Source organism: Pristis pectinata, chromosome 1 (genome assembly GCF_009764475.1).
Source record: "Pristis pectinata isolate sPriPec2 chromosome 1, sPriPec2.1.pri, whole genome shotgun sequence".
In the NCBI taxonomy this organism is placed as follows: domain Eukaryota; kingdom Metazoa; phylum Chordata; class Chondrichthyes; order Rhinopristiformes; family Pristidae; genus Pristis; species Pristis pectinata.
The window spans coordinates 87,489,744-87,508,052 of record NC_067405.1 but is presented as its reverse complement, the minus strand read 5'-3'; the positions used below and the strand labels follow the sequence as shown (position 1 = coordinate 87,508,052).

Below are 18,309 nucleotides of genomic sequence, written 5' to 3'. Positions count from 1 at the left end.
GTGGTCAGGATGGGGGCTGGGGGGGGGGGGGGGGGGGGGGGAAGCAATGGACAGGTACGTTTTGAAAGGAAAGAGGACCTGAAGGGCGGAAGCTGGAAACTGAATAGCCTCAAGATGATAGAAGACTGTTCACTAGCACTAGTTATTAGAGACTAGTATCGGTTCGTTGAACAAGGATTAGATTTTAGAAAGCGAGGGTGATGCTGGTGGTTCCAAGCTCATCTTAATGTACAAAACCTTTCAGAAAAGGCACTTAATCAGAACAAGTCTTCCTGAGTACACCTTGCATCCATAGTGTGGTTTTACAGGTTGAGGGATAGATAATCTGCTCTTTACATATAGCCTTAAGCTTGTTCGTTTGAACTTGCAAATTGAGCTAATGGAGCAGATCCTTGCATGCAGCAAGGATTAAAGTGGTTGAGGGAAAGTGATTATTGCAGAGACTGTTGCAAACCTTTACTACAACAACATGGCAGATTTGCCCTTAAAATCAATTTGAAACTCCGCAAAATTCATTAAACTGAGGACCCAAAACAAATAAAAATCATGGCTGCAACTTTAAATTCATGAGACCTGATCTACCACAACAAAAAAGATAAAAAAGTAAATTTGATTGCAGTTTGAAATGAGTTCTACTGGTAACACAAGACTAGTCCAGGCCAACTCCAAGCTACTCACTCATGGTTGACATTGGCACACGTCAGGGCTGAGGTCATCCTTATGAGCTCTCAGCCATGGCCACAGTTGCTCCATAGCCTAGGACCACATGATCCAAGCTACATACATAAATGAATGGTCAAGTTAAAGAGTAAGAATAGTTTTTGAATGCTGTGGCATGAAGGAATTTTTGTTTGAAATGTTAGGTTATAAAACAGAAGGGCCACCCACAAACCACCATCACAAAGTATCTTGGCTAACTAGCTGCCAAAAGCTAATATTATTTAAAAGGTCACAAAGCAGTCCATTCTCTCCCAGGCTATATCTAACTCGGGATGCTGCTTCCTAGTATGCTCAAGTTGCACAGCTACAACGTTTGCTACATTTTATTTTTGAAGTCAAAGAAATTTTATTCACAATAAAAAATATACAAAAAAATAAACAGTGCAAAGCTCTTCACATTCTTAGTATCATTTGGTCAATACATTCAGTAGTGTTAGCACATCTTTTTTTCTACATTGCATATTGCCACTCATGTGGCCCCCTGGGGTGATACACCCTTCCATTGTCTGAGGGGCTTCCCCACCGGACTCAGACCCTCAACATCTAGTAGCAGAAGGACCTGAGACTGTGGTCCTTCCCGACAAAGCCTTTGTGCTGGCTGCACCAAGCTTCAGTGTGTCCCTCAGCACGTACTCCTACAGCCTCGAATGTGCCAGTCAGCAGCATCCCCTTCCGGCATCTCGCTGTGCTGGAAAACCAACATGCTTCGGTCAGACCAAAGAGAGTCTTTCACTGAGTTGATAATCTTCCAGCAGCACTTGATGTCTGTGTCCCCCCCAGGAACAGCCTACAGATCAGACAGTCCTCAGTCACCAGCTGCTCGGGATGAACCGTGACAAGGACCTTTGCATCCTCCTCTACACCCTCTTGGCAAATCCAAAGAGTTGAGTGACTGGCTCCTCCTCAATGCAGTCATCCTGAGGGCAGCGTGAATTAGGGGTGATATTCCAGCCATACAGAAAGGATCTGACTAGAAGGGTCCGTCTCACTGCCAGCCATGCAAGGTCTTCGTGCTCCTTGGCGAGTTCTGGTTATGAGGCATTTTGCCAGATGATTTGGACAGAATACTCAGGGAAGCACCCCATAATATCCATCAAGTCCTTATCCCCCAGTATCTGCAGGACATTCCATGCTGGCTGCTACGTGATGGACCTATGGTCAAAAGATATTTGTCTGGAAGAACTTTTCCCACAAAGGACAGGTAGTGAAACAATATCCAGCTGACTGGAACATTGCATGGCAACGGGGCCAGACCCATCCTTTACAACACTGGGGACAGGTAGAACCTCAGCACATAGTGACACTTGGTGCACAACTTGATGCAGCCACACGTGAAAGTGATCATCAGAATGAGGGTGATGTTGGGTAGCTTTTGCCCACATTGTCTAGGGACATGCATTGTAACCCACTGGACTCGTTCTATCTTGGATCCCTGGATGAACCAGAAGATGGCCTGGGTGATTTCCAAGGCAGAGGAGCAGGGATGGGCCACACCTGGGCCACACCGAGAGCATTGCGCACCTGATGAACAGGCTCTCCCCAGTTAGAGAGGGAGCATCATTCCTACAGTCCCAATTTTTGTTTAATCATTCCTACCCAGTCCAGCCTATTCTTGTGACGCACCTCGGCCCCTCCGAACCAGACCCCTAGCACCTTCAGGTAATCAGACCTGAAGTTAAGGGGATGGTGGACTGGGCGGGCCAAGTGCCAAAGTCATTGCATTTACACCTCACTTTTCCTACCGTTGACTTTGATACCTGATGTCAACTCAAACTGGGCACATATGCTGAATCGAGCAGAAGACATTTATGACGTCCATGTACAGGGAGATTTTGACCTGGATACCTCCACTGCCTAGCAACGTCACTCCTCTTATGCCCTTGTCCTTCCTGATAGATTTGTTCTATGCTATGTACAAACAAGACAGGGGACAGTGGACAACCCTGCCTGAGTCTAAACTTTATGGAAAAGCTATCAGTTTCTCACCCAATTATTTGAACTGCACTACGGCTATGTGTCAGCCAGTTGGATCCAATTCCTGATTCCCTGCCCAAAGCCCATTTTGGAGAGCACGTCCATTGTGTACATGTGTGATATCCTGTTGAAGGCCTTCTGGTGGTCCAAGCTGACCAGGCAGGTGTCCACCAGTCTTGAAGGTAGGTGATGGTATCAACAAGCAGTGCAAGGCTGTTAAAGATTTTCCTGCCATGTACAACACAGGTTTAGTCCAGCTGGATCACCTGTTGCCAGAGCAGACTTTTTATTTCAAAAATAAACTTTATTCATAATAAAACAATATACAAAGTAAGAAACAGCGCAAAAACAAAATCCTAACCTTCATGGTTGTTACATTCAGTAGTGTAAAGTTTAAAGAGAAAGACACACAAACCATTGCCACTTGTGTGGCTCCCTGAGGTGATACCCCTTTCATTGTTCGAGGGGCTTCCCAACCCGACTCTGCCCCTCCATGTGCAGTAGCAGAAGGAGCTTATACTGTGGTCCTTCCCTGCAGAGCCTTAGCATTGGCTGAACTAAGCTTCGGTACATCCCTCAGCACTACTCCTGCAGCCTGGACTGTGCCAGTCAGCAGCATTCCCTCATGGACATCTCGCGGTGCTGGACGGCCAATGTTTGGGCAAGCCAAAGAGTGTCCTTCACCGAGTTGATGACCTTCCAGCAACACTTGACGTCTCTCTCAATGTGTGTCCATGGGAATAGCCCGTAGATCAGAGTCTGCTGTCACGCAGCTGCTGGGGATGAACCGGAACACAGACCCTCTTAGCAAATCCACAGAGCAAACTTCCTGGTTACTGTAGCAAACATTAGCCAATCTGCCACTTGGTAAATCTTGTATTCTGCTATTGTCAGAACTAAACCACATACACCCACTTCTCAGTCAACTGTACTCCCATCATTGTTGCAACACTGCCCAGTTCAGAAATTTTCCCCTTGGAACTTCCCAGAAAGCTCCAAGTATTTCCTTAGGCTGAGCTAACACTAGTTAACACAGGTTAGGCATTATCTAACAATCTGCACTTCACTTATGAAGTAATTGCATTTACACCCCCCATCACTAACAGCTCAAAATGTTTTTACATACAGTGAATCGTGGTGTTTGTTGTGTTTGCTAATATGCCAATCACTGTAAGTGGCAAAATCCCACAGATAGTAATAAGATAAATTACCAGATAATCAATTGAGAGAAACATCAACCAACACACCTCCATGTAATGCCAAACAACCGCTCATTCAGCTGAAGATAATGAACTAATTTAACACCTCAGAAGAATAGATCACACCCTCTGTCATATAATAAAGTATGAATCTAGGTTATACTCCAATTCCAGTGCAGGCTCTGAACTTCAGTTAAGGATTTCTTTTAAAGAAAAAAGAAAAAGGCACATTTCTGGCATTTGCAAGAGTGCATGATTGTCAAATTGTATAACCCAAAGATAATTCACAAAAGTTGAATTAGCATCCATGATACACCCCAACGAATTCAGATTAGTTTATTGTCATGTACACCAGGGTGCAATGAAATTCCTTGCTCAAGTGAAGCTCACAAAGTAAACAGAATACAAGGTAATGATAAACACAACAATAAGTACACAACAAGCACAAAAACAATGGAGTGGTGCAAAGTTTAACAGTGCTCCAAATCACAAAATATTTCCCTTCTAATGACAGATTCATGATCAAGGATGAATTGCTTTCACTCCAGTTCTGTGGTAACTGGAGGTGGCTGATGAGGCCAGTGAAAGACATGCAGACCCTCTCACAGGTGGGACACGGTACTTGAAACTGCACAAGTATAAGGAGTGCATGAGGCAGTACACTCCTCCTGTGTGCACCTAAACGTAACCAGAGGTCCCCAGTGACATGCTGTTTTGCCAGTTTGATTGGTCACAGGCTAGCGATGCCCAGGAGTTAGTGAGGGTGTTATCTTATGTCAAGGGAGGTCCAAAGACATCCTTAAAACATTTCCCTGTCTCCTCCTAGTAATGTCTTGCCACAATGATGCTTGAAGGTTGCCTAATTCAGGAGTCTGGAATCAGGATGCAACCACGGCCTGCCCATCAGAGATTATAGCCTCGATGCTGGGGATGTGGGCCTCAGGACACTGATAGTAGGTTTAGAAGATTTTATGGGTGGGGAGCAGCACTGGTGAACCTCTCTAGGGCTCCGACATGCCTCTTGCAAGGTTGCCCATTTTACAGAAGCATAGGGGGCAGGGATTACTGCTTCCCTGTAGACTACAAGCTGCGTGGGGGATCCAAGTTCTTGACCTTCAAAAACATTTATACAGATGGCCAAAGGCCATTCTGGCACACTGAGCAGCAGTGGTGAAATTTATCATTCATGTCCATCTTCGCTAGGGAATGGCTCTCAAGGTGCAGAGAAGGTCCATGGCGTAAAAGTGCATCTCTGCTTAAGGGATATATCCCAGGTCCAACCTTTCCTCAACCATCCCACTCCCGAACTTCCCAGGGATAAATAGGTCACGAGTGAGCATGCACAGCTCAACATTACCATCCAGTGACTGAAATGAGCCACTGCATGATTAAAAAAAAATGAAATTTAAAAACACAATAGTCAAAAAAATTAAGAATGCAGTGAAGAGCAAAGGGAAAAGTTGCTTATTCTTTCTTTAGCATTTTATTTTAATTTCTAAGATTTTCCCCAGTGGTGAGGGAGTCAAAAACAATGTGCAAGTGCACAACCATCAAGAGAAAGAAAACGATAGATGTTATTGATGTAGTAAAGAGTGCTGGACAAAAAAAAACAGGTATATACGGACAAACACTGGTAGGTATGGCAAAACAAAGGCCTGGGAGAGAGAAAGACAACAGATGTCTAAATGAGGCTAATATAGAAATCAAGCAATAGTGAGAGGGAATGTTACAAGCTGGGAAGGCAATTAAAAAAAGAGACAAAAATAGTTGCAGAGTCAGAAGAGCTAGCAGTACACAAGTGGTCAGTGATACTGATTTCCTAGTCTTTTTTCTCCCTCCAAATATGAGGCAATAATTTGTGGAGTTTCATACAATGAAGAAAAGCTCACACAATTAATGTATAGAACCCCAAAATGTTACAACCATATCTTCTGCTCCAGACCCTGGAACAATCTTGATACTGGGTAAAAGTATTACTCAATGAAAAGTTATGTAAAACCTTCCATAAAGTCTCCCAGATTTAAGTCCTAGGCTGTGCAGGATTCCAGGATCTCAATGCAGTGGTTGGAGTGATGAAATGCACCACAGTGCTCCAAGGGAAAAAAGATAGATTCAACAAAATATCCTGTTGTACATTGGTATCCCACATCCACTTTTGTACTTTCAGTTTTCCTCTATATAGTGCGAATGAATTCTCAGCCCAATTAACAGTCTGGCAGGTTAGGGATAATATTTTTTGTACTTTCCATTTAGTACCCCTGAGATCAGTATGAAGTAGTGGAAGGATTCATGGGCTGATTAACAGCCTGGCAGGCTACAATGTTATCATCCTACACAGCTGTAACCACTGTTTAGGTGGTTTCATTCTGGATGTTCCAGAACCACTCACCAAAACATCAAGACAGGTTTGAATCCTTTACTTTTTGGCTTAAATCAGTCCTTAAACCAAAATAAATTCTAGTAATGATTAACTGAAACACCAAAACAAAACAGCCAAGAGCTCATTGGAAATATTTTTCCATCAATAAAATCTCTTTCAGTTGTAAATGGTAAGCATGCAGAATCTTCATTTTATTTGAAGGATACAGCAGTGGAACTTCCAAAATATGCATATGAATTGTTGAGCAATCCCACCTCTGAAATGTACTTGTTCATGGAGGGAGTATGGCAAGCAAAATCTGCAGTAAAAGCACATGTTAAAAAAAATGGGAGTGGAAAAACAATCAAAAGATGCATCCAGCTATTCAAAAGAAAATAAAGATTTTGCTAAAAAGTCACTCACTGTTGGGGATTACACTGCAAAGGCTGTGTTGCTAAGCACAAAATTTGCCAACAGTATTCAGCAAAGCAGTTAACACCCTCTAAACAAAAACCAAAAATAAATTCTGACAGTTTCATTTATGGTTTTCAACTTGTACCTCACTTCAACTCCCATTCAAGTTTGAATAAAGCAACAGCACAAGTGATAAAAAATAATTTATTCCTACAAGAGTTAAGGCCAGCCTTTATCATCATTTCTAGCAAGAGACCTTGGCCCCCAGCATGTATTCCACTAAAAGTAGGGCAAGTACACTTCAAATTGCAACACAGCTTCACCACCCAGCTTGTATGATTACTCCACAGCAGCCCACAATTGTTGTTTCTTTGATTTAGTGGTATTTGTAGAAGCCCAAGCTGAAGTATCTTATTCGTTGAATTGTGCTTGTTACCAAAATTGACCCATTTTTCCCCCCAATACTGGAGAAAGCCCACACTCAACCAAAAACAATCAAGCTCCTAGTCATAAACCTAGCCTAGTCCTGACTTCACAATGCAACAAGATGTGCACTTCTGGTGAATGAGGAACAAAAGCTCTTCTTTAACCCAGCAGCAAAGCAGTCCATGATTAAGCCCAACAGAAAAAGCAACTACCAGCACAAACTAGAAATCTAACTTGGCCCTTGAAGAAAGATTAGCAACAATATTTTGAAACAAAAAGCATGTACAAATCTGTTGGAAGTCATGTATTGATCAACAATCATGATACGGGCATAAATTGGAAGCAAAACCAGGACTAAAACATTGGATTGGTCACAAGGGGGTCTCAGAAAGATACATTAGAGTTCCCAGTCATTACTGGACTAATGAAGACCCCAGACTCCATCCTTCAATAGCATTAACAGACCCCGTGAAGAGATTAGAGATCCCAATTGGTGCCATAAAAGAATGTTAAATCACTCAAGTAGAGTTGCTTTTGTTGTTTCACCTCAGTACAAGCATTCACAAGGTCAGCATTCATTATCCATCCGTAATTATGCCAGGACACAAGAGACTGCAGATGCTCGAATCTGCAACAACAAACTGCTGGAGAAACTCAGCAGCATCTGTGGAGGCAGAGGGATAGTCGATGTCTTGACTCAAAACATCGACTATCCCTCGACCACAACAGATGCTGCCTGACCCACTGAGTTCCTCTAGCAGTTTGTTTTCTTTTAAAAGATGCATTTATCCCAAGATGTGGTCTTGGACCACCTTCTTGAATTTATGCCCGTATCATGATACGTGTTCTTCCGAAGGGATTTTTAAAATTTTGACTCAATGCTGAAGGAATGACAATAAACATACAATTCAGGTGTTTGACTGAAGGGGACATGGAGATGGTGCTATTGCATTGCACTTGCTGCCTTTGTTTTTCTAGACCAAGTGGTACATAGCATAAGGTCTGTGGGCCAGATCCAACCATCCTGGGGAGCAGTGTGCTGCCCAGACTCTACATACCTGTACCAAACTAACCCTGGCAACAAAATAGCACCATTGGCTGGCTTATGAGTGGCTTGGACATGCACAGTGCAGGGCCTTCCTGCCAAAAACAGCAAGTCCTGCCCCATAAAGCTTTGGCATTTGGCGAACTCGCACTTCCTAGGTCTACCAGCTGTGAAAGGACTTGGAAGGTGCCGCTGAAGGAGCCTTGGCTAATGATCAGAACACACTGCAATTACAAATGCACCAATGATGGAAGAGGTGGATATTTGCACAGAAATGGCTGCACCAATGACTTTATTTTTGTAATCCATAAAAGGTTCAGTTGCCTGCACACCTATCCAAATCAGATAGTCATGGGTTCAACCTCCATTTCAGAGTCTTGAGACAAAATCTAGACCAACATTCTTAATCTATTGTGCATATGTATTGCAATATTGATATCTGGGCTACGACAGCACCTGTTCCCAACAATGTACATGTTTGTGCACCTTGCATGTCCACTTGGCTCAGTGAACAACATGCTCAGCTTGGAGACTCTGGATTCAAATCCTATTCCAGGGTATCAAGGTTTCCATTTCAATAGTATGAGGAAGAACCGCACGGCCAGAGGTGCCACCTTTCAGTTCAACGCAGGACCCATCAGCTCTCTCTGGTCATGAAAAAAGGTCCATGACACCAGAAAGAGTGTTCTTCCAATTTGTTTGTTTTTTGCTAAACTCCCAGCACCTTTTGTCTCTTATGCCTACTACTCCACTGCAGTCTCTTTAATATATGTCCACGTTGAAGAAGTTTTCCTCTTCTCTTCAACAGGAGCTCTGTGGGACCCTCTCACTGCTCCCCCTCTGCGACTTCCACTGCTCTTCAATCATGTTCTTACCAAGCCACATGTCACTTGCCAGCTCCTGTCCCACCTCTCTTTTACTGGATGTCTCACCTTTACACGCTCAGTTCTGATGCAGGGTCTCAACCTGACATGTTGACTATCTTTTTCCCTCCACAGGTGCTACCTGATATGATGAGTTCCTCCAGCAGCTTGTTTTTTTCGCTCAGGTCACAGCATCTGCAGTCCCATGTACCTCTAGAGAATTCTTCCAAGTCCCTTACCAATATTTATCCCTCAATCAACATAATTAAAACTGATTTATCTGTTAATTTGTTTTCAATTTGTTGTGCACAAATTGGCTGCCACACCCTATTCAACAATAAACACTGCATTGGCTGCAGAGCATTCCGGGACATTCCAAGCTTATGAGAAATGCTATAGAAATGCAAGTCTTTCATTCCTCAGTGTATTCTGTGTTCCAACACCCTGCAAAGAAACCGAGTCATTGAGCGATTCCTGTGTAAAGCTGTTGCAGCTTCTTGGTTTGCCAGATCCTTTCCACAGGCCACTGTTGCTCATTTCTTGTTCTAGCAGTCTGAAACTGAGTAGATCTTACCAAGGAAAATCAACAAGGAGAAATGCAAGAATGAAAAAAAAAATCAACAGCCCCACTTGGACTGTCCTCAGTGTGCAAAGTTTCAAGATGCAAAATAAAGGGAAGCTGGAGATGACTGCAAAGCCACTGTCTTCCTCCTGCAGTACAATTCCACAACCTCCCTTGAGTAAGATTGCATCAGCTCAAGATGGTGGACAACTTGGAATGGATCCCATTACCATGAGCCGACTTCTCCTTTCCCTCCAAGACAGTGTCCTGAAGAATGCCTGCAGTAAACTCCCAAGTGCTTACCTTCTAACAATCACAGAACATGGTATCACATGGAATAGCTAAGGCGACTACCATAGACTGATTTAAAAGGCAGCAGTGCACAACAACACTTAAGGGCCAGTTGCACAAAAAAGCAGCTTTGAGGTCCTTCCCACTATTACATCAACTATGCTATGATGCGGAATTCCTCCTGGAATTTCTTGAGATTTTCTGCAATTCTGAGGGGAAATCTATCCACTGAACTTGGACTAGTCACTAACCCCATTACAGTGGGGAGAAAACGGCTCAAAAGGATAAAGCCAAGTTTCAGATAATTCAACTTTTTGTATTAAGTGATCATTTAAACACTTAATTAGAACACAACAGTAAATGAATATCTTCAATTAAATTTTTTTATTTAAATATTGTACTTCTTGCCCCACAGAAATGTTCTAGGAGTATTTTTTTAATGTTTGTAAGGGCCAGAAAGATTTTCACTATTTCAATTTTGCTACCCAGAAAGTTTAGGGTCACAGATAAACCAGCTATCATAGCTTCACTGGGCCTTGCTAGTCAGCCCTCAGGCACCAAACTACCACTCTCACAGCCCACTCTAAGGCATGGGCTATGAGAGAAACAAAAACATTTGTCCTTAACAGGTCTTAGGTTTGGGGTTTTGGCAGAATGCAACTGCACACCTGATTATTTCTTCATGCAAGCAGGAGAACATCAAATGAGAGCAGCTCACTGCTCACCAGGGACAGCTAGAGGGAACAGTCCCATAGGCTATACATTTTTCATTGCAGTTTTAAATGTGCAAGTACACAAGGGAGAAAAGTCAAAAGTATAAAAATATACATGTATGAACACTGACAGGCACTCAGTTGAGTTTATTGTCATATGCACAAGTACATGAAAAAGTCTTTTCACAGCTACCATCAAGCAGGAGGTACAGAAGCCTGAAAAGTCCCACACCACCAGGTTCGAGAACAGCTACTTCAACTATTCGGTTCTTGAACCAACCTGCACAACTCTGATCAGTACCTCAGTATTGCAACATTATGACCACTTTGCACTGAAATGAACAGTTTTTGTTCTGTGTTCTCTTATAAAAATGTGTAAAATTTGTGTTTAATTTGTTTTTTTTGTGAATGCTGCTGATATGATGCTATGTGCATTGGGTTGAGTGTACTGTTTAAGAGCTGTAAATGCTACCTTAAAACAGAAACATCTTTTGGTGGAACACAGAGGAGTGTGACCTCTGCCACCATCCAGACTTCCATTGACTTCAGCTTTACCAGAACTCAAACACAAATGGTGCTTAGATGAGGAAGACAATAATTCTCAAGCCACTTTAGAGTTCAGCTCTTTCATCCACATGGCCAGGTACGGAGCAAAGTTCCTGGCAATTAAAGATCAAGCAATGATGAGTAACTTGGTAATGGCATCAATTTGCTGATTTTTCACAGGAACTCATGGGGTAGCACTTCACCAGAATGGATTTGCCATGTTTTTTTTGTGGCTAGGATATACTTGGGCATTTTTCCAATATTCCAGGTATTGTAACTAAAATTATAGCTGATTACAGAGCAGAGGCTTTCAACCAGGATGCTAGGGCCTTCTGCTTTCACCAAGGCTGGTGTCCCAAGTTATTTCCTGACATCACATGGTCAAAACAAATTGACTGAAGGCCAGCTGTTATGATAGGGAAGCTCAGCTTGTGACCCAAATGGATCACCCACTCAGCAATTCTGATGAAGGCGTTTGTAAGCATTTCAGCTATGCCATCTTCTGCACTCCAACACAGTCTCGGACCAGGATTCTTGCCTTTGGTTAATCATAGAATCATACAGCACAGAAAACAGGCCCTTCAACCCACACATATATGCCGACCTCTGTACTTATCCATGCTCATCTCATTTACCCATATTGGGTCTGTAGTCTTCTACGCCTTGGCGATTCATGTGCCTGTGTAGATGCCTCTGACAAGACAGGCAGCACATTCCAGACTCCAGTCACCTGAAACCCATGCCCTTGTGTCTTAGACACCCCCAATGCGGGAAAAAAAAAGATTCTTACAATCTACCCCATCACCCTCATAACTTTGTGTAGCTGTGTCAGGTCACCTCTCAACCTCCAGCCGCAAAGGGAAAACAAACCCAGCCTATCTAATAGTTGCCTACCACTATTTACAAACGGATGCAGCAATTCGATCTGATCCATGTTGTGAGGGATAACTTCATTCCATTTGACTTTAAAAGTTCTTGAACTAGCAAGCAATAAATTTACCAGATCAGTTACTAAAGCAAACACTACACTGAGACCACAACTTCACAGCCCACTGAAGTTGCTGCTCAACTCATGAGACAGAGCTACCTGACAGAATAGAAACAAATTAGCACATTTCACTCATGTTCAGACTGCACTGCAGAGCACTTTTCATTAATCACTGGATCCTAATACTTTCTGCTGGCTCAATCCACAGAAGTCTTGTAGCTTGTGCAGCAATATAGATCAAATCAGGAAATTCCTACTATTCAATTCACTTCTTGGTAAACTACTGCGGCTGAGACCAAAAACTTTATTCATGCACCACCACCCATCACTGCATGTAGAGCACCAAAAGCTAAAGGACCTCAGTGATCAGAGGATCCAACTTGCAAGGGCTGGATGCATGCACACACACAATGCACTAGACATCAATCAACTCAACAGCTTTAAAAATAAATTACAAACAACTTATGAAAAAATTTACAAACTCAGATTAGATGCTAGCCTGTAGCTCACTCCCATATACTGAATGAACAAGAGTGATCAATAGTCAGTGACAAATAGATGTCTCCCCTGCAAACTCATACTGGTAGCTCAAATTGGTTTTGGTCTTAACTGTGATGCAGCAAAGATTAGTTACTCACATATGTTGGAGGTGGAGGGGAGCAAGGTGACTGTCGTCAGAGAGGTTGTTGTCACTGGTCTTCACACCTCCTGCTAGTGTAGTGGTTTTCAAACATTTTTCAGACAACCCAAAATTTAACCAAATGGTTCACCCATGTGACCCAATAATAATAATGTTGTCTGAACTGCAGGCTGGTGTTTACTTAAAGCAGCAGAGATAGCAACCCATTTTTCAACATCCTACGACCCAAGGGTCACAGCCCTCACTTTGAGAGCAACTGCTCTAAAGCTGCAGTCTGAACTGCTCAGCATTTCCCCCAACATATCTTGGATAGTTTCCACTGTTATTCGACACCTGCAAATCGATTTTCCAAGTAAATATTTGGTCTATTTCCAATACAAGTCAAAATTGAGCTTTACCCCAGAGACCAATCTCACTTGCACGGATAAATGTATTCTTCCTTAGCACATTTTCTCAGATTCTCTGGACTACTTTATAAGACAATTTGAAAATGCACTTCAGTTCTACACAAAAAAATACAATTATAAATATCACAAGTTAAATGGACATAACGACGGACAAAAATCTTTATTCCAGTTAAGCTGGAACACCATTGAGAAGGAAACTGATTTTTAACATCTTGTGCATCAGGAAGTGTACATGCAAGCCAATTGTGACAACTAAACACAGCTCAATACAAAGATTAATATTTCATTCCACAAGGTTTTAAATCTGTAGCTAGTTGCCATCTCAATGACCTGCTCAAACTTCATCTTGTCAAGTGCTCAGTGTTATCTACTGGGAGCCTGGAAAGAAAGCAGGCAGGGGAGTGGAGCAGTCAACCAGTGAGGAGAGAATTGCTGTTACATTATTAATAGTATGGCACTCCACCAACATCATCATTACTGTCACTATTGTAAGTAGATTCATCACGTCACACTCCTCTGATTAAATACTTATTACAAGAAGTCTTTGTCCTTAACATCAGCATTCTAATATTCCCACAGCAGCAAGAGTTAAACATTGAATACGAGAAGCTGTAAAAGAAAAATGGGGGCATGTTTTTCCAAGAGCAATAACGTAACAGTACCTCTGTGTAGAACAATGAGTGGACCTGTGAGAAAGTGTGGCAGGATGTCTCCTTGAGCACTTCATAATTAGCAGCTCTGCCATCCAAATGTCAAAAGAACCACCATCAACCCACATAGTGAACAGTCCAGGCCTGACAACCATTGTTTTGTTAAATTCAAATCATCATTTTGTTTACTGGAAGAGACCAAGACTTACCGGAATGGAGAACTCTTCTGCCAAATACTTTAGTGTGGCAGCTTCGCTCGACAGCAGATTACTACGCTCCGAAAGGTTACCCTGAAGACGCGTGTCAAATTCCTTTCGAATGACTGATGCAATCGAATCCACTACAATCAATTTCACCCCTTTCGAGATAACATCATCTTCTAAGGACTCAACTCTAGTTTTGAAAAAAGGGAGAGGGAAGGAGTAGAAATTACCACACAAATCCTTAATGGCCAGAAGTGGAGGGCAGACTAATTGAGGGTTGTCGTATCATAAGTGGCCAAAGAAATTAGATCTAGATTTGATAACTGTTAAGCAGCCTTCCAGTACCCTAGCCAGATAATAGCTTTTCCATACAAGCATAGACATTGTGTCAGCTTGCTACCTGTCTGAATGGCCAGTGTCAGACATGCTGCACAGCTGTGTCAGCAGTAGCTCAATGACAGCACTTTCACCTCTAAGTCAAAAGGCTCCACAGTAAAGTCCAATCTAGGCACGAGCACAAAACTCTGGTCTTACAAAGTGTTGAATTGTGGGAGATATCATCTTAAGGACAGAAAATAGGTGAAGACCACTCTGCCCTCTTGAGCTGGCTCCACCCCTCAACAACATTATGGGCAATTCTCACCTTGCCTGCTTCCCTCCCCAGTCCCTACATCCCTCAATCATATTTGATTAAAAGTAATAATTGACTGCATGTCCACAGCTCCATAATCTCAAAAGTTTATAACATTGTGTACAGAAATTTCTTCAGTTCAGTCCAAGATGACCAATCACTTCTGAGATTCTGCTCTCTAGTTCTAGACTCTCCAGCCAGAGGAAACAAGAATGTTTAGTATTTTATCTCTCATTCTTCTCCTGTAAATATAGGGCAACAATGCAGTCTAACTTCATAGGGCAAGCCTTCTTACCAAGAGCAAAGGTATTTATTATCTTTCTTGGGCTAAGTATACATTTCCAAACTGCATAAAGTTCTTGAATGGTTTTGTAAAAGCCCTGGATATTTGCAGAAATACTCACACTTTTGTTGCTATGGCCAACATGCCATTCAACTTCTAAACTAGAGGCTCCATTTCTGCCTCAACTTTCTGTCCTTGGTTTACCAACATCCTCAGACTGCCTGCACATTGGTATTGGTATATTATTGTCACTTGTACCGAGGTACAGTGAAAAACTTGTCTTGCATACCAATTGTACAGGTCAATTCATTACATAGTGCAGTTACACTGAGTTAGTGGAGAGTGCATTGACATAGTACAGGTAAAAACAATAACAGTACAGAGTAAAGTGTCACAGCTACAGAGAAAGTGCAGTGCAATAAAGGTGCAAGGTTACAGCAAGGTAGATCGTGAGGTCATCATATAAGGGAACAGTTCAATCGTCTTATCACAGTGGGATAGAAGCTGTCCTTAAGCCTGGAGGTATGTGCCCTCAGGCTCCTGTATCTTCTACCCGATGGGAGAGGAGAAAAGAGAGAATGACCTGGGTGGATGGGGTCTTTGATTATGCTGGCTGCTTCACCAAGACAGCGAGAGGTAAAGACAGAGTCCAAGGAAGGGAGGCTGGTGTCCGTGATGTGCTGGGCTGTGTCCACAACTCTCTGCAGTTTCTTGCAATCCTGGGCAGAGCAGTTGCTGTACCAAGCCATGATGCATCTAGATAGGATGCTTTCTATGGTGCATCGGTAAAAGTTGGTGAGTGTCAAAGGGGACATGCCAAGTTTCTTTAGCCTCCTGAGGAAGTAGAGGCACTGGTGAGCTTTCTTGGCCATGGCATCTAAGTGATTTGACCAGGACAGGTAATGATGATGTTCACTCCCAGGAACTTGAAGCTCTCAACTCTCTCAACCTCAGCACCATTGATGTAGACAGGTGCATGTACACCACCCCCTTTCCTGAAGTCAATGAGCAGCTCTTTTGTTTTGTTGACATTGAGGGAAAGGTTGTTGTCATGACGCCATTTCACTAACCTCTCCATCTCCTTCCTGTACCCCAACTCATCATTGTTTGAGATATGGCCTACAACAGTGGTATCATCTGCAAACTTGTAGATGGAGTTACAGCAGAATCTGGCCACACAGTCATGAGTATATAGTATTTACTAGCTTCTAAACAGTAAAAAAAACTTCTTCTATTCTTCTTCCAAAAGTGAATAACCTCATGTTTTACCACAATATAACAAGGCTTCTTCCATTTTAATTCTCCATCCTTTCGCAATAAAGGAAAGTGTTCCATTTTCCTTCCTAATTACAGTAAAACTCCAATAATCCGCCATCTAGCAATTCAGATATCCTGATGGTTTGGGATTTGGCTCATCACAATGTTTACTACACTTTTTCCAACAGATCAGGATCCTGTTTCTTGAACTTCCCTTAAAGCTACCTGGTTCACTGGAAAATTTATTATAATGCTGTGTATCATCTAAAAAGGTGAATTAAAAATGCATTAAGGTATTAATATGAATAACATCCAAGAGACTGGAAAATTTGCAAATCCAGCACCAAAGAACCGAGCATGCCAGATTACCAGAGTTGCTCCAAATTAGTTTTGTGCTTTCTGCACAAGGACGTCAAACAGTTTTGTACAGCATTCTGTAACCTCTCTATTTAAATAATATTCTGCTTCTCTCTTCTTCCTACTGAAGCAGACAACCTCACTTTCTTCTACATTACATGCCACTCAAAATTTTCACCAGCTTGCTCAACCAAATTGTATCTTTTTGAAGACCATATGTTCTTCTCACAACTTGCTTTCCCACCTAGCAATAAACCTGGCTACACTCTATGCTTTCATCCAATTCATTGATATAGATTGGAAGTCGTCAAGTACCCCATGTAGCACTCCACTCATTACAGGTCATCAACTTGAAAACGAACCATTTATCCAGACTCTATTTTGTAAGTGGATTGGCAATTATCAACGCTAATATATTATCACCTTGCCATGAACTTTCTGTGCAGTAATGCTTTGTGGTGTTTTAGCTTTTTGGAAACTCAAAAACACTACTCGTTGCCCAAAATCCACAGTAGTGCAGCAGTTAGTGCAATGCTATTACAGCACCAGCAACCCAGGTTCAATTCTGGCCACTTTAAGTTGTTTGTACGTTCTCCCAGAGTCTGTACGGGTTTCATCTGGGTGCTCCAGGTTCCTCCCACATTCCAAAGATGTAAGGGTTAGGAAGTTGTGGGCATGCTATGTTGGCGCTGGAAGCGTGGCGACACTTGCAGGCTGCTCCCAGAAACACTCGGCGCAAAAGATGCATTTCCTGTGTTTCGATGTACATGTGACTAATAAAGATATCTTTTAAAAAATCCATCTTCCTAATTCCGTCCTACAGCAGTACCCCACAAACAGCAGCAAGAAAAATTGCCGTCACTGATTTTCATTGGTGGTAGTGCCTTCAGCAATTTCAGCCTCAAGCTCTTGAATTACTTCCTTAAACCTTTCTGCCCCATACCCACAATCCCCTCACCCCCACACTTCTCCCTTAGCCTTATGGACCATCTTAATGGACAAGTTTTAAACCAAGCTTTCGCTCACCTGCACACATATTCCTTTATGATTAGTCCTCAAACTTTATCTGATAATCACCCTCATGAGCACTAAAGGCAACTATAAAAAATGCAAGTTGTTTTTGTTGCCATAAATGAGAAAACAATTGAAAGCAAGATGAGGATAAGAATAAAAAAAGCATTTACTCAATTGCGATTGATATTTGGAAGTTGTGCATAATAATATAAATGCAGTGCTTTTCTCTTCCATTCAAGTCCTTAAGATCAAAGAAAGGGAAAACAGAAGGATGAGGACAAAATTGAAGTCATTTACCTTCTCAGTACATCTGAGCAGGTGAGTTCACGGTACAGGTGAATTTTATTGGTCATTCTAATCAATTCCTGCTCTGTGCAGAAATAATCGGGGAAGCGGCACCTTGCTATTTCTACCAACCTGAAACACAAGTAGAGTTAGGTTACACATACATGCAACTGTTACAATAGTTCACAAATCATAATAGGCCCAAGCAGATGCTGCAGCAGTCAAAGAAATCTTTCAGATGCATGTTCTTGGATACAACCTCACCATTATTGGAGACAAACTCCCTCAAAGAGGAAGGCCTCCACCTATAAAACTTGCACCCAAAAAGTTTACCAAAATATACAGCAGGATTGCACAACTAGCAACAAGAGCAATTTGCCAGTTCATCGGTTTTTGATGGTGCTGGTCGGAAGGGAGAGAATGTTGGCCAAGGTACCATTCTTCAAAGAGTCACCTCTTTCCCACCCAAGTAAATTAGTTGG

General features: G+C 42.3%; 1 protein-coding gene across 4 annotated transcripts in view; it reads right to left on the bottom strand.

Annotated features, from left to right (window-relative positions):
• The window catches only part of rad51b (RAD51 paralog B), a 435,778-nt gene that overhangs the window by 407,242 nt on the left and 10,227 nt on the right, over positions 1-18,309 (bottom strand). For all 4 annotated transcript variants that reach the window (XM_052029616.1, XM_052029633.1, XM_052029630.1 and 1 more), the window contains 2 exons: positions 17,840-17,959; positions 14,007-14,190 (listed from right to left, as the gene is read on the bottom strand). In XM_052029616.1, coding sequence (XP_051885576.1) covers positions 14,007-14,190; positions 17,840-17,959 — 304 coding nt within the window. The remainder of the gene's footprint in view (positions 1-14,006; positions 14,191-17,839; positions 17,960-18,309) is intronic.